The 14,580-nt window shown below is 40.8% G+C and overlaps 1 protein-coding gene across 1 annotated transcript; it reads right to left on the reverse strand.

Moving 5' to 3' along the window:
* Positions 1-280: 280 nt before the first annotated feature.
* Positions 281-13,400, reverse strand: RNPC3 (RNA binding region (RNP1, RRM) containing 3). The gene is made up of 15 exons (XM_062004368.1): positions 13,176-13,400; positions 12,097-12,144; positions 11,547-11,665; positions 10,627-10,707; positions 9,680-9,791; positions 9,271-9,339; positions 8,879-9,027; positions 7,784-7,909; positions 6,779-6,915; positions 6,114-6,275; positions 5,847-5,941; positions 5,707-5,765; positions 5,092-5,224; positions 4,091-4,163; positions 281-512 (listed from the first exon to the last, which is right to left on the reverse strand). The coding sequence occupies exons 1-14, from the start codon at positions 13,398-13,400 to the stop codon at positions 4,104-4,106; spliced, it is 1,575 nt and encodes a 524-aa protein (XP_061860352.1). The 3' UTR covers positions 281-512; positions 4,091-4,103.
* Positions 13,401-14,580: the final 1,180 nt, after the last annotated feature.

The following is a 14,580-nucleotide window of genomic DNA, read 5'->3' on the forward strand; positions in this document are numbered from 1 at the left end:
TGCTTAGTTTCACAGTACCAATCCATGCCTGTGCAGTAGTCCCCTTGCTGAGTCTCCAAGATGAGAAAAAGATGTACATTAAAAATGAGATTATCCTTGAATGTTCATTTGATCCTGAAACACTACCAGCTAAACATCACTCAAGGAGATACAGGTGAACACTCAGTCTGAATCATCCAGAACAAGCTGCACAGTTACAAGTGGACTGTTCACATCTTAAAGAAACGTGTCTTCCTCCTCCTTCCCACTCTCAAACCCCACAATGAAACATAAGTCAAAATGAAGAGAAAGGAAATAATTTATTAGAGATTTCACAAGCAAACAAACAAACATACATTTGTCATGAGTCTTGTGACAGTTTAAAGATATCTGGAACTTTTAGGATGAGAAAACTTAGACTCTGCCTTAAATACTTTACAAACACTACTACGCACAGTTCAAGAGTCCCGGTGATTACAGTGCTTCTTCCCTCAGCTGGGTAATACTTGAAAGAGTTGGAACACAAAAGGGACCTGGAACATCACAAAGGCATGTTAAAAGTAAGAACAGCCAGAAAACAGTAGTGTTATGCCTTCTTTTGACAACTATATTGCAAGATGCTTAGCCTTCAGAAAAGCACCAAATGTCTGGAAATATCTGACTTGACAGATTGCATTAATTTTATATTATCTGTAAGTCAAACTATGTAATATGAAACCCACAAGAAAAATATCTGAAGTCCCTGCCAACAACACTACCTCAGTGCAGGGAACACCCTAAAAAAGAAAAACCAGCAAGAAGGCAGCAGTGATTAACAGTTCAACACCAAGTACCCCATTGCCAGATGCTGTTAGATTTTCTTCTCAAGAAAGAAAAAAAAAAGTAAGGAATGTACAAACTAGAATCAACTACAGATTGTTTCTCATACACCAGGACAACAGTAATCATCAAGTGATCCAAAGCATTGGTCAGCCCTTCCATATTATTAAGAATTGCACTGTGACATATTGTAACCAATGTGTTATTGTATTAAGATGACACCCTCAGTGTGAGCTCAGCACAGCTCAACACATGCCAACGGAACACTTCTAGCTCACACAAGCCAAGCAATTTCAACCATGTATCAGCAAGTTATATGATGCTTGAGGAAGAAGGTGGAAACCACCTCTTAAGACTGGGAACCTTCTTCGTGTCTATTCACACAACACAGACAGCTCATTGATGTTTTTGCTTATTTTTTCCCCCTGAAGTACCCTTTGCTTTTAAAATTACCAGCTTAGTTCAAGATCTAGAACCTGTAAACTCTTCCCCACATCTACTCTGTACAAAAACTTAGATGTAGTTGAGTTCTATGGGAAACATTGCACAAAAAAGGATACAACAAGAAAGGATACACTCTGCATGACAGTATTACTGCAGTATTACGCAGGAATGTTTCTAAAGAAGAACAGCAGAATGTGGTTTAATTTCACTTGATTCTCAATATTGCACACACAAAACTTTATGCTACCTATATTAAAAGCAAAATTGCTTCTAGCAAAACACAGTTTTGACCCTTGATGAGATTTTAATGAGGGCTGGTGAGGCCACCAACACTAAACTCTGTACTAAGAAGCAAATATGTTTTTTGATAACTGGAACTCCTAGGCCAACGAGATTTTTCTGTCCCTTTAATTCTCCTTCAAGTCTTGGCCGTTTTACAGACTCAATTTTCCCCATCAGATCCAAAACCCAATTATGTTTCCATTCAAGTCACTGAAGAAGCTGGAAACCTCTCAACATCATTTCCTTCTGTATCATATATATATAATATTTCTTTTCTCCACAAAAACTGCATTTTAGTTGCAGAAAAAAAACAGTTACCTCAAATATTAACTGCAACTTTTGACAGCCCATCAAGGAAAACCACTTCATCCAGTAAGGAGTTACATAGCATTTGCATAAACCATAAGTATTATTTTCTCTCCAAAGGATATTGCCTCTGCAGAGAAAATAATAATTAAAAGCTAATTGCAAGAACATTCTTGAATGTAACAGTTTCTTACTGTTAAAAACAAACATAAGTTTAACTTATGTCCATTTAGTTGTTAAAAACAATCCCCTCAAGAACCTTGAGACACAGATCAATTTGAAGTCCCCCAAATGCTTACATAAACTTGTTTATATGTATATTTATGCACCCATGGATCCATAGAAATCTTTATTATTGGTCTATAGCACATTCTGTGGTCTTTACATACCAATGGTCGAGGTAAGGAAGAAGTTCTGCCCTCGATACATTAAAACAACAGCAAGGTAACCCATGCAAGACTTTCAGGAGCACAAATAAGTCTTGCATAAGTACATGTTTTCTCACTCTAAAAAAAGGCTTGACCATCAATGTGATTAATAAACAAATAAGCACCTCGTTATTTTCTGTGTGTAATTCAAGTATGATTTAGCATATCTCAGTTAGAACTAGATTTCATGTAAGAATTGGGTGGAAAGACATGGAATTCCTCAAAGAATAAGAGTATTCAGACTTTACTTATAAGGCCTTCCAATAGCTAAAATACCTCAAGTTTCTTTTTGCAGTTAAAGAAATCTTAGTAATACATTTTCTTAATTAGACACTGCTTAAAATACAAGTGGGTTTTTTTTCCTGACAAGGAAGGAGTGAGAAACAAGACTGAAACATTCCCCTAACCCCTTGTTCTTAACAGAATACTTTGGTCAACGCTCTTTTGTCTCTTCAATAACCAGGACAGAAGAATGCCATCTTCAATTTGATAAAACAAAAGGGATTTTGCAAATTACAAATCAGTAGCTCAAAACAGGAACTGGTAAGACCAAATAGCACCTCAGAAACCATGGAAATGAGATCAAATATGATTTGATTTTAAAAAAACAAACCTTGGAGAACTGACAGAACGTGAAACCTACAACGGAAGGAACTGCTCTAAACAGAAATACTGCCCTCACAGTTACCACACTGCAGGGTCTCCAACGCAGTTTTAAAAGTCAAAACCAGATGTTCACAATCTTAATTTCAAACTGCAGTTTCTTTGTAAAGTAACAATGATGAAAATATCCACATTAAAACCACAGAATGGATTAAGAATAATGTTTCAGAAGCATTCTGCCTGAGTGCATTTGGTCTTACGTGAAGACATAACCAGAGTGATGCCAGTCTAAGTAAGTTTAGCCCTTTGAATTTGAGCTGGCTGATCTATCAGAGTGTGCAGATTGAGAGATAAGTGATTCTGATACTTGCACCAGTTACTTCAGATGCTCATTTGAGACAGTTCATCACTCGAATGTTTTTCAGCCATGAAACAGCTCTCAGTTAAATCAGAGCTGATTTTGCTTGAGTTAGCTTTATATAAAACAAACACTTGGAGGAAGGAGAACTGAAGCAAAGCTATAACATAGGAAATAAAGTTAAATAGTGATTATTTTGTGCTAAAAGTTACTTTTCCATCAAATTTAGACAATAATGCCGAAAACTAGGACCTATCATTGAACAACAAAGGAAGCCTTTATCCATGCAACATAGCTCTTTCTGGCACAATATCCTTTCCTAAATCAGGCAAGTTTAAAGGATGCTGCGACAGCACTAAGATGTCCTCTTTCCAAGTTAGCAAAGCCAAAGGTCCTTTACACAGCTAGCAGAAGGGAGTTTATTGCTAGAAACAGTTCTTCAGGATCCCTTTACAATGGTGGGGACAGAAGGGAAGGAGGAAAGTGGCAACTCTTTTCAAAGTCAAAACTCCAGAAAGTTACTGAACGGTAAATGGTCCAATTCCACAGAATTATTCTCTTTAGCTCCCCAGATTAAGGGCTAGGAAAACTGACAACTACCCTAGGATATCAGGATTAGGGAAACAGCAGTCTCCAAGCTTCTGAAGAGAGGAAGAAGCAACATTTTTAACTTACACCAGCTATATACTATGCATTCTGGTTTCCTGATGTAAGTGCACATTTAAGAACAGAATGTTGTATGGAGCATTTCCCTTCCACCATCATTATACTTAAAGAAGCCATTAATAAGATAATAAGTAAAAAACAAAACCAAACCCAACAAGGCAAATGGACAAAATCCCCAGCCTATTTCTTTATTGAAAATTCATACCTTGTGCAGTGTTCTACTTTTTCCTTTTCCCCTCATTGGCATCCTGTTTTGGTCTGGCTGAACGAGCAAATTGCTGAGATTCTGTTAAGGACTACAATGGTCAGTAATAAACAGAAGCCAATCAAGCAGTAAAAAAAGAGCAGCATTATTTCAGCAAAAGGTAGTTTAAAGAGCAGCTTTTATCCCTGAATCAATTCTACTACAGTATAAATATTCTAACTTTAGTGTCTACTACTCAAACTGATTTGCAGTATCAAAAATGTTAAGAGAGTCTGCCCAAGAATATACAGGACTAAGCAAACAGGGAGGACTAACCAGGAATGAGTTAGGCATAGAGAGTAAATACAGCAGCAAAAAGGCTTGACATTTACAGTCATGTAGCATGTAGCCATGCCAGTATGTTAATTCCATAACTTTGATGTCTCAGTAGGTATTTGGGAGTAGAACACTTAAGAGGAATGAGGTTAGGGTGAACAAGAGTACAAAGAAAAGGAAATTAACTGTGAGACATTTAAATGAAAAATAAGAAAGGACTTACAAAAAAACAGGGCAATGCAGTCAAAAAGCATAGAAGTCCCAAAGAGTAACTGACTGGAGAAGCAGTCTAAATAGAGACAACTGACCCTGACAGGAATACTATGTTCTTAATTCTGTAAACACAGGCTTCACCAAAACAAAAAGCCTACTTCATTTAAATGAAATGGTCATACAAGCTAAATTATCTTTGTGTTTCTAGGATCAATGAACTAAGACTAGAGGAGATAATTTTATTGTCTTAAATAAAGCACATTTACTTTCCTGTTTCAGAAGAGCTGCCTCTATGTATCATTCAGTTAGCGTAAAATTAACAATACTACACTATTCTATGCTGCCTGGTGCTCTTAAGGCATTTCCTCTTTCCATAGTTTTCTAGCAAGTAGAAGAGTGTGACAGCAGAACTAGAGATTGAAGGATAGATCACAATAAATATAATGCAAATGTTTGCAGGAAAAAAAAGATACAACCACCATGGGTTTCTCAAATAAAACATATCCATTTGCTTCTTTTAAAGCTTTAGCAGCTGCTTTTTCATTAGGAAGTCCAATGAAAGCCTGTCCCTTCATCCGGCCTTCTTTCATCAAACGTATATCAAACCTAGAGGCAAAAGTGACAGTTACTCATGATTAACCACACTTTCGTGTTTCACAGCTCACATGTCATTCTCATGCTTGGAGTTGGAGAACCAGCAGAAATGGGAGCAGAGCCTCAAACCAGGAATTATGTAATTGCAAACCGTTTTGCCTGGGGATGATGTTTAGTAACAAGCATTAAGACATTTCTGTATTAGACTGCAGAATGGGCAATTGGTGTGCAACTGTAGTAAATATGGCACATGTTAAATGATCAGATGCACACAATCATCTACACTGTTCATTCTCCTGTCACTCTGCCAATAAGCAGTGAATTTAGTAATGACAATGTAAGGGTGAAATAGTAGGGTCTCCAGACGCTGTTTAAAAGTTTCTTTTGAGATAGCATAAAGAAAAAGAAAAGATGACTAGTTCTTAAATCCCAATTTACACCAGTATTACACAACACAAAAGGCATGGTTTTCACCAAGTACCACATTAACTTACATATTTCGTTCCTCTTCTGACTGGAAATCAACGTATCTTCCAAAAATGAACTTGAGATCCTGAAATTAAAGGGTAGGTGTAGCAGTAAAGCTGATAAAAAAAGCCCCTTTGATCAATATTTAACTTGCTTGTTTACCTACCTTTTCTTGAACTTGTTTAGCTAAATTCTTCACATATATCCTGCAGTTTGGATCACCTGGCTCATAGTTTTTGAAAACAGAGTATTTTTCCATTTCTTAGAGAGACAGAAAAACAGACAATGTTTCAGCTCATTGACATACTTTCTATTTCTGTTCCATATAAAATATCGAAATTTAATGTATGGTCAATCATTACAGGAAATACTCATTTAAACTATTTGTTCCAACAAAGAGCTGTTATTAGATAACTTATTCTCCCAGTTATACCTTCTCTAGAAAGTCTGTTTTTTTCTAGATCCCTTCTAGAAATAAATTCTGATGGTATTTCATCGTCTTCCTCCTCAGTTTCCATTTTATCATTTGAGCTAGGAGCTGGGAAAATCCTTCCAAAGCCTGTGTTATTGACTTCCTCTGTGGCTGCACGAAGGTCTGAAATTTACAACACATTATGTAAGTGGTTTGTATGTTTCAATGGTTCATCTAATTTTCATTGAGGAAAACTGTGTCTATTACAGTACAATACCAAGAAACACAGACTGACCACAACCCTCTAAGAAATCATCACATCTCATTGCCATTATCACCCAGTATTTTTATAGTAGATAACCAGTGCACCGCAGGAGCTGGCCATCACTTGAATGCTGCTCTTTAAGAGCTAGAAAAGGAAAATCTAAAGTTAGCCTGATGAATATATTCAAGTACACTGTATAACACAAAGTGCAATTCACCATAAAGCCATGGTGCTTTAACATGGGGAAAACAGCAGATGCAGAGCAGACACAAGTTGGTGTTCTTAAACAAGCCCTGATGTATATACTATTTAAGAAAGTTCCAATAGAAAAGAATTCCCTGGTCTAAATTTCAGCAGCCTTCTACACACTGAAGCCACATGAATTCCATATTAAATGCATCTGAATCACAAACTCCCTTACCATTTCTTTCTTCTTTTTCTGAGTTTATCTGAAGAACAGCTGGGATGTCAGTAGTAATATGGAACTCGATTTTTTTATGACCTACATGCTGTGGCTGCTCAAAGACATCTGAAGGTGACAGTGTAGGGTGCAAACTGCTGGTTAAAACAACAGAACCTTAATTAAAAGGTACAGATACTGATGAATGCAGAGTCAAATAGAGGATTTCTTCCAGAAAGATTTTACGCTACGTTTACCACAAGTACCCAAGCCTTCCATGTCATAAATTTCACCCAGCACAGTTCAAGTTGATTAGAACACAGTAAATACAGTTGGCATGGCTGGCAGCAAGAGCAGAAGAGTTATGTACCACATTACAGTACAAACAGGCACTTAGGAAAAACTACACCAGTAACTTGGATAAGAAAAGTAAGTGGCCTTGCTGCTGCTCTCACAGAGTATCAAGTATGCCAAATTTTCAAAAATCACTCAGAGGAGGAAGAATGCAACTCAAAAATACACCCACAAGTGATCATATCTACACAGAAATACTACACTGATGTCTACTGTGCCACAGTGCTGCAGTTTCAAAAACCAAAGCAGCTTTTATTCTTCCATAATCATCCTTACATTTATTTCAAGAAGTATCAAAATAATAAATACAGATTGCTCCTGTCAAGGTTAAGCCATGACAATGCTTTTCCTTTTTATGAAAGGAGGATTTTTCTTAGTTTGATAAGCTAGATGTGTTTGTTTTGAGAAACACAGAGCTTGAAGCAGGCACACTTTACAGATTAAAGTTGTTGAGCAGATCTGAATTCAAATGACACAAAAATTTGGACCTTTAGAAGAATCAAATCAAGTATGAGGATAAGGGAACACCACCTCCACTAGCAAATTTACCAAATCAGTGAAGAATACTTGTATTAAACCAGAAACACTAAAGGAAACATCATACAGAGATTATTATGTACTACATGGAATAATTTTGTGAAAAGCTGCAAAAGCCACACAAACAATACAAACCTGTGGGGAGTACACACAGGAACATTCAGCAAGTCTTTAATTCTTTGCCTTTTTCTAACACCACGCTTCTTTGTGTTTATTGGTCTTTTAGGCTGAAGGGTTGCTAATTCCATCAACTTGGTCATTCTATTTTAAGCAACATTTTAAAAAGAGTTAAAAGTGGTTTACAGTTTATTTGAAAATACTCATTTTGAAAACACTTTCTCCTTCCTTAAGGCTCTTGAAACACAACTTTTCAGAATATGGTTATAAATCCAGCTATCTCAAGAGAAAAACTACCTTAATAAACTGACACACAGCAAACTGACACTTAAGCTGACACTGACACTTAACTGACACTTTGATAATTGATCAAAATCCTAAGTAGCTGGATGACACCCCTTCCTTCCCCTGGCATGCACCTAATTAGGACAATGTAGAAATGCTACGAAGCCCCAAGCTGAACCTTTATTTTAAATAAATACTATTTCCACTCAACAGGAGTGCCTTTTCCCAAAAGCACGTATTAATACAAACACAGCACAGCAGCTTTCTGATTTACTTTTCAGTTTAAGTACAAATGAAGAAAATTGCCTTCTCATTTAGTATTAAAGATTAATAAAATGAGCTATGATGTAATTCAGCCCCAAAACTGAAAGAGGATCCTGCAGCACAAACAAGCACCCATTACTATTATTCCCAGCAAGACATACTGATGCACAAAGAATGTTTTGCAAGTCAGAGTGCACGTATCATTCAGGCTGAGGAGTTTACCACTCAGTAAAAAGCAAGTGAAGAATCCAGAGAAACTAACTATTGCTTCCATCAGCACTCCCCCTCCCATTCACTGTGTCTGTTCTGTTGGGTTTTTGGACATGGTAACAAATGTTAATTTGCATACCATTTGACCATTTTCCCTTCTCTTACTGTGATTCAGAACAGCACTGTCCTCCTGTTTTTAAGTCACTTTGAAGCATCCTTATGTGCCTGGAAAGATTATCTTACCTATTGCAAACATTAACAGATTCTACCATCTGCTGATCTAGAAGCTTCTTAGAAAAGCAGAAACACCACTTTAGAAAAGCCCAAAAGCTTGTAAATGACTAAAATGCATACCTCTCCTTTTCTTCCTCATCTTCACTTTCATATTCTGACTCTTCTGAACTAGACAGTTGCTGCTCTTCCTCTTTAGGCAAAGGGGGGTCTTCAGGAGGCAGAGGTGGGATCGGGGGAGGTGGCACAGGCACTGGTAAATACTCTTCATACTAATTATGGGGAAAATTTAAAAGAATTAAACATTTTAAGAAAAAAAATAATACATCTTGCTTTCCCTTTCATAATAAAACCAGTGACAATAATTAATTAGAACATGACAGGAAGCACTTTAATAATATGTATATAGGGATCAAAAGTTTTAGGAGTTTGAATGTAGACCTGCTACCACATTGCTAACATTTTTAACCCTGAATCTGTTTGAGAGTACTTAAAACGTGAATTTAAAAAGTTACCATGGGAGGGCGAGCAGTAATTGGTCCAAAAGGTGGAGGAAGATTCATTTTATTCATAAGATGAAGTACCTGAAATGATGGAAGAAAGATTTCCCTTAAATAACTAAAGACAGTTCCTTCTAGGTATCATAGTCAGCAACTTCTGGCAGGGATACATCAGCACAGTTTTAATGAAGACACAACTACATTGATTATTAAACAACGCAAAAGCCTGCACTGGAGATCCAACTAACTGTAAACATGAGTCATACACCAAGTACTCAAGTCACCTCTAATTAGGTAGATCATACCCAGTTAAGTCTCCAGTGTCAATTAAGTAAGTTACTCCTTGTCAATGAAAGACAATTCAAAGAGGAAAACAGAGATGTTTCTACTTTGATACTTCCATTTTTTGCTGTTTTTTACTCACCTGGACATAAAATTTGGGCACGCTTGCCAAGGCATTTGCTATGTTTGCTAGAATTGTACTTGAAGGCGGTGGATACAAATATTTGAGGCAAGAATTGATGGGAAAGGTGAGGCTAAGGAAAAAAGCAGATTAAAAAGAAAACATTTTAGCACCATCACCACATAAGGAATGATAACAACAATTACTAGAGGTTTGGCTACTCGTTACCTCTGAAGTATCACTGAAATATTATTATTTCCCTAAGAAAAGTTTTGGGACACCTACATTTTGTCTTTAACGTGAGGGAGCTCTCCTAAGGCCTGACAGACTCACTGGGCTTGGGTATAATGAAAGTATCAACACATGGAGGAAGCCTGAAGTACACAGAAATAATCACAGATTCTTAAGGGTTGGAAAGGACCTCAAAAGATCGTCTAGTCCAATGCCCCTGCCAGAGCAGGGGCACCTAGAGTAAGTCACACAGGAACTTGTCCACAGTCAACCTACCCAAACCAAAAGTGCAGCATAGGGTGCTGCACAAACATCAAAATCAATGCTCTAAGTGCTGCATTTATTAACCTCAAAAGGAATGTATTCTTCCTGTATGCAAAATACAAATAGGGGGGAAAAGCTCTTGAAAAACAAAAGTCAACACTATTCTGCTGTTAATACTGGGACATTCTACCCAATCCTCAAACGTTTCCTAAGAAAGCAATACATAGTGCTAGAAGGCTACTCTGTCATCCATAACTTCACAGCTCAAAGCATCAGTCACTGCTCAACTGTAAGGGTTCATTTTTAAGAAAATTCCTGCAGCTATGCATGTAAAACAGTAGCACTCTTTGAAACACACCAGGAGAGAATGCAGCCTAATGCCTTCTCTCTTCTTCAGCACTGCACAACATCTATTTCAAAATAAGTACAGTAATATTCTGTTATAGTTTAAGATAATAAAAACTCCCACTAACCCATGGTTGGGTGCAATTCCACTCTCTATTTTAACACAGCTTGGTTCTTTCTTCTCCTCTTCTTTCACTGCTTCTTCTGAACTAAAAATCCATTTAGCATTAATTAAAATGGGGCAAAATTGAAACGTATTTCATATATTATGTAAGGCACTTAATCTCACCTATTAAAAAACATAAGAAATAGTTTAGTATCATTTTAAAACATATTTGAAAAATGGTATAACTACAGCCATTACTAATTCTTAATAATTAATACATGTAGAAAATTATAGCAGCCAGGCTTTTAAAATATGTATTTATGCAGCTTTAAGTAAGTCTTCCCGATATTCAAACAGTTCTGACATAAATCTATCCACAGGAAAAGAACTTCAATTGTTTCACGTTAATCTCTGCTTAGAGACTGTATAAAATGATTGATTCATTTCTATTCAGAGAGGGGACGAAGTAACTTAATTTCTATAAGTGATTATAATAAAGCACTATCATATAGTTTCTATCACTTAGTTACATGTCACACATGTAAAATCAAAAGCTTAACTATGCCACTTTTGTAAAAACTACTTTAGTAATATGCCCCAACACACACAAGAAAAGCAGTATAAAAGGTGTCTTCAAACACAGAGAACCTGTGCAACACAGAGGTCAGCCTACACAGACTGGCATCTTGCTCTGTAAATGAGATCAAAAAGGATCATCTGCTGATTAAAGACCTTAATAACTATAGGAATAAGGATGGGATTTATTTCATGATGATACTAAGTGAAACAATATTAATGAGAGCAATGAGGCACTTTATCTATAGACAGGACCCTGCCTGTAACACTTCCAAATTTACCCTTCTACTTAAGAGTGCTACAAAAGTATCATGAACACTCCCTTTCTTTGACCACAAACATAAACCTAAGTCATTATGCACATACCTTTTACACTTCTCTGAGACAGAAGGCTGGCTAAGTACCTGCACACTATCTTGCTCCTTTGCAAATTCAACAACTAAGGTGTGACCTAAAAGTTTCAGCTGATGTAGTCTTGACAAAGCCTTCAAATAATTATAATGGAGGAAAGAAAGGAAGGAAAGAGGAAGAATGTCAGAATTATTTCAAAGCATAATTGGTTTTAATTTGGTCGGTAAATTAGCCATGTTTGGTTTATAGTTTATATATCAATGCATATACACCTTAGACAAAGCCCTGATCAGTCTCATGTAAGTTTGCCATACTCAAAGAGACAAACTGCATCAGATGATTTCCACAAGCCCCTTCCAACCCACCTTCTTAAGACCCTACAACAGTGTTCATTTTATCAAACCCTTCAAGCATCTCCTGAAACAGAAATTTAATGTTACATTGCTCTGCATATTTTTTTCCACCCCAACAATGAGCAGGAGATGATGGTTGAAACACTTTTAGAGCACAATGGGCAACTCTGAAGTGCTTTACTAAAACATTCAATAAGAAACTCAATACAAACCTTTACAGCTGCATTTTCACTGGGAAAGGTAGCAAAAGCAGTATGTTTCTAGAAAACAAACGAAGTCATACCGAGTTTAAGCCAAAAAGGTAAGAAATTGCATGTACAACTTATACCCACAAGTAATTCCTAAGTTCAAGTATACATATTTGAAAGCTTCCAGTATTAGTCATCTAACTCTCAAATAGGACAAAGGTAAAGGACCAGAAAATGTTTTCCTGAAGAATCTAGAAGTACCTTCTGCAGTCACAAATTAAGACAGGAACTCAGTAGTTTGAGTAGTTTGAGTAGCAAGAGCCTAAACTGCAAAGAAGGATGCACTGGTAAATTTAATCTTGCATTCAAAAACGGAGGATTAACTGTAAATTACTGTCCTGCAAGTCTGGACAGTTTGTAACTAACATTTTTAAGTTTAAAAATGAAAACCCTTCAGCTTTCCAAATTCAACCAAATCATCACAAAACACACAGTTTATCTTAAAGCTGTTTTAACGAACTTCAGTACTTAATCTTGCCACTAAATGATTGGGCATCAAAACCCCAAAGCTTTTAATACTGTTGTAAAAGCGGGTAATTAGGCAAATTACCGTAAAATCAAGTCAGTATTTTTAATATCCTATAAAGGAAAGCATGCCCCTGACACAAGACAGGGCTATCGTTATCTGCAGTTCTGCAGGAACACAAGGCTTTTTGCAGACGGCATTTATCACCGGATAGGCATTCTTATAGTTTTCTAATTTGGAGGAACAAGAAAACTAAAAGATTTCAAGCGACAGACCCTTGAAACTGCATCCCCACGCCTACCAAAAGACCCTTCTGCACTACTTTTCCACAGCCTCATTCCTAAAAACGAGCGAGGCCGCAGCTGCGGCCCAGGCTATGGGACTTCGAGCCGCTGGGGACGCGGCATTCCCACATCGAACGCTCCCCGGCCGTCCTGCCTCGGCCCAGCGCCGCTCTCCAGGGCGAAGGAAGAGCCCTGCGGAGGCAAACGCGCTCGCCCCCTCCCCGCTCGGCACCGCGGCGGGCGGCAAGTGTCCGCTCCCGCGCCCGCGGCCGCCCCAGGCCCCGGCCCCTCACCAGCCGCCCGTGGTCCGCCAGGACGCGCACAGACACCGCCCCGAAGTGCTTCAGCAGATCCTCCTTCTCCGCCGCCGTCAGCTCGGCAGGCAGGTGCCGCACCAGCAGCGTCCGGCCCCGCCGCCGCGCCACGCCGGGGTGAGGGGGGACGCCGGGGTGAGGGGGCCCGGCGCCCAGCCCCCCGCCCGCCGGCCGCGGCTCCTCACAGCCCGGCGCCGCCGCCATCGCAGCGCGCGCACGCGAACGGAACAAACCGCGCGAGAGCTGGGGCCGGAAGTTGGGGGGACTCAAGTCTCGCGAGACTGGACGCGCCGCGGGCGGAGCGGCTGAGGAGGGCGGAGCGGCTGAGGAGGGCGGAGCGGCTGAGGGCGGAGCGGCTGAGGAAGGCGGAGCGGCTGAGGAAGGCGGAGCGGCTGAGGGCGGAGCGGCTGAGGAGGGCGGAGCGGCTGAGGAGGGCGGAGCGGCCGAGGAAGGCGGAGCGGCTGAGGAGGGCGGAGCGGCTGAGGAGGGCGGAGCGGCTGAGGAGGGCGGAGCGGCTGAGGAGGGCGGAGCGGCTGAGGAGGGCGGAGCGGCTGAGGGCGGAGCGGCTGAGGGCGGAGCGGCTGAGGGCGGAGCGGCTGAGGGCGGAGCGGCCGAGGAGGGCGGAGCGGCTGAGGGCGGAGCGGCTGAGGGCGGAGCGGCTGAGGGCGGAGCGGCCGAGGAGGGCGGAGCGGCTGAGGGCGGAGCGGCTGAGGGCGGAGCGGCTGAGGAGGGCGGAGCGGCTGAGGGCGGAGCGGCTGAGGAGGGCGGAGCGGCTGAGGGAGGCTGAGGGCGGAGCGGCTGAGGGCGGAGCGGCTGAGGGCGGAGCGGCTGAGGGCGGAGCGGCTGAGGGCGGAGCGGCTGAGGAGGGCGGAGCGGCTGAGGAGGGCGGAGCGGCTGAGGGAGGCTGAGGGCGGAGCGGCTGAGGGCGGAGCGGCTGAGGGCGGAGCGGCTGAGGGCGGCTGAGGAGGGCGGAGCGGCTGAGGGCGGAGCGGCTGAGGGCGGAGCGAGGCGGGAGGTGTGCCATGGTGGTCTGTCGTGCCGGCCTCTGCCCGTTCTCCAGCCCCTGTGCTGCCGAGCAGCAGCCTGAGCCGAGCCGTCGGGGTCTGCCCGCTGGAGCCGGGCATGCCGGCAGCGCTGTGGCAGGCTGCCCGCCAGCAGTCCTTAAGAGCCATGTTTCTGTCAGGCGATGCCTTGCACAGGTGATACACAAAATCCGCTCTAATCTGAAATAGTGCTCCAAAGGGAGAGGTGCCCCATGCTTTCTCTGCCTTTAACAGTTAGGAACATGTCCTCAGACTATATTGTAAGAAGTTGCATTGCTTTCAAAATACCGTTATTGTTAGGCAGTAGCTGAAGACACTTCTCTTTTCCTCCTGCCCCTTAC

Source organism: Colius striatus, chromosome 10, assembly GCF_028858725.1.
Source record: "Colius striatus isolate bColStr4 chromosome 10, bColStr4.1.hap1, whole genome shotgun sequence".
Taxonomy (NCBI): domain Eukaryota; kingdom Metazoa; phylum Chordata; class Aves; order Coliiformes; family Coliidae; genus Colius; species Colius striatus.

Bases quoted from the DNA above. Each gene is read 5' to 3' on its own strand.
- RNPC3 (XM_062004368.1), bottom strand. From the start codon at position 13,400: ATGGCGGCGGCGCCGGGCTGTGAGGAGCCGCGGCCGGCGGGCGGGGGG. The intron at 9,340-9,679 runs GTGAGTAAAAAA...CCATCATTTCAG, and splicing joins TGCCCAAATTTTATGTCCAG to GTACTTCATCTTATGAATAA. The intron at 5,766-5,846 runs GTAGGTAAACAA...CTTTAATTTCAG, and splicing joins CTAAACAAGTTCAAGAAAAG to GATCTCAAGTTCATTTTTGG.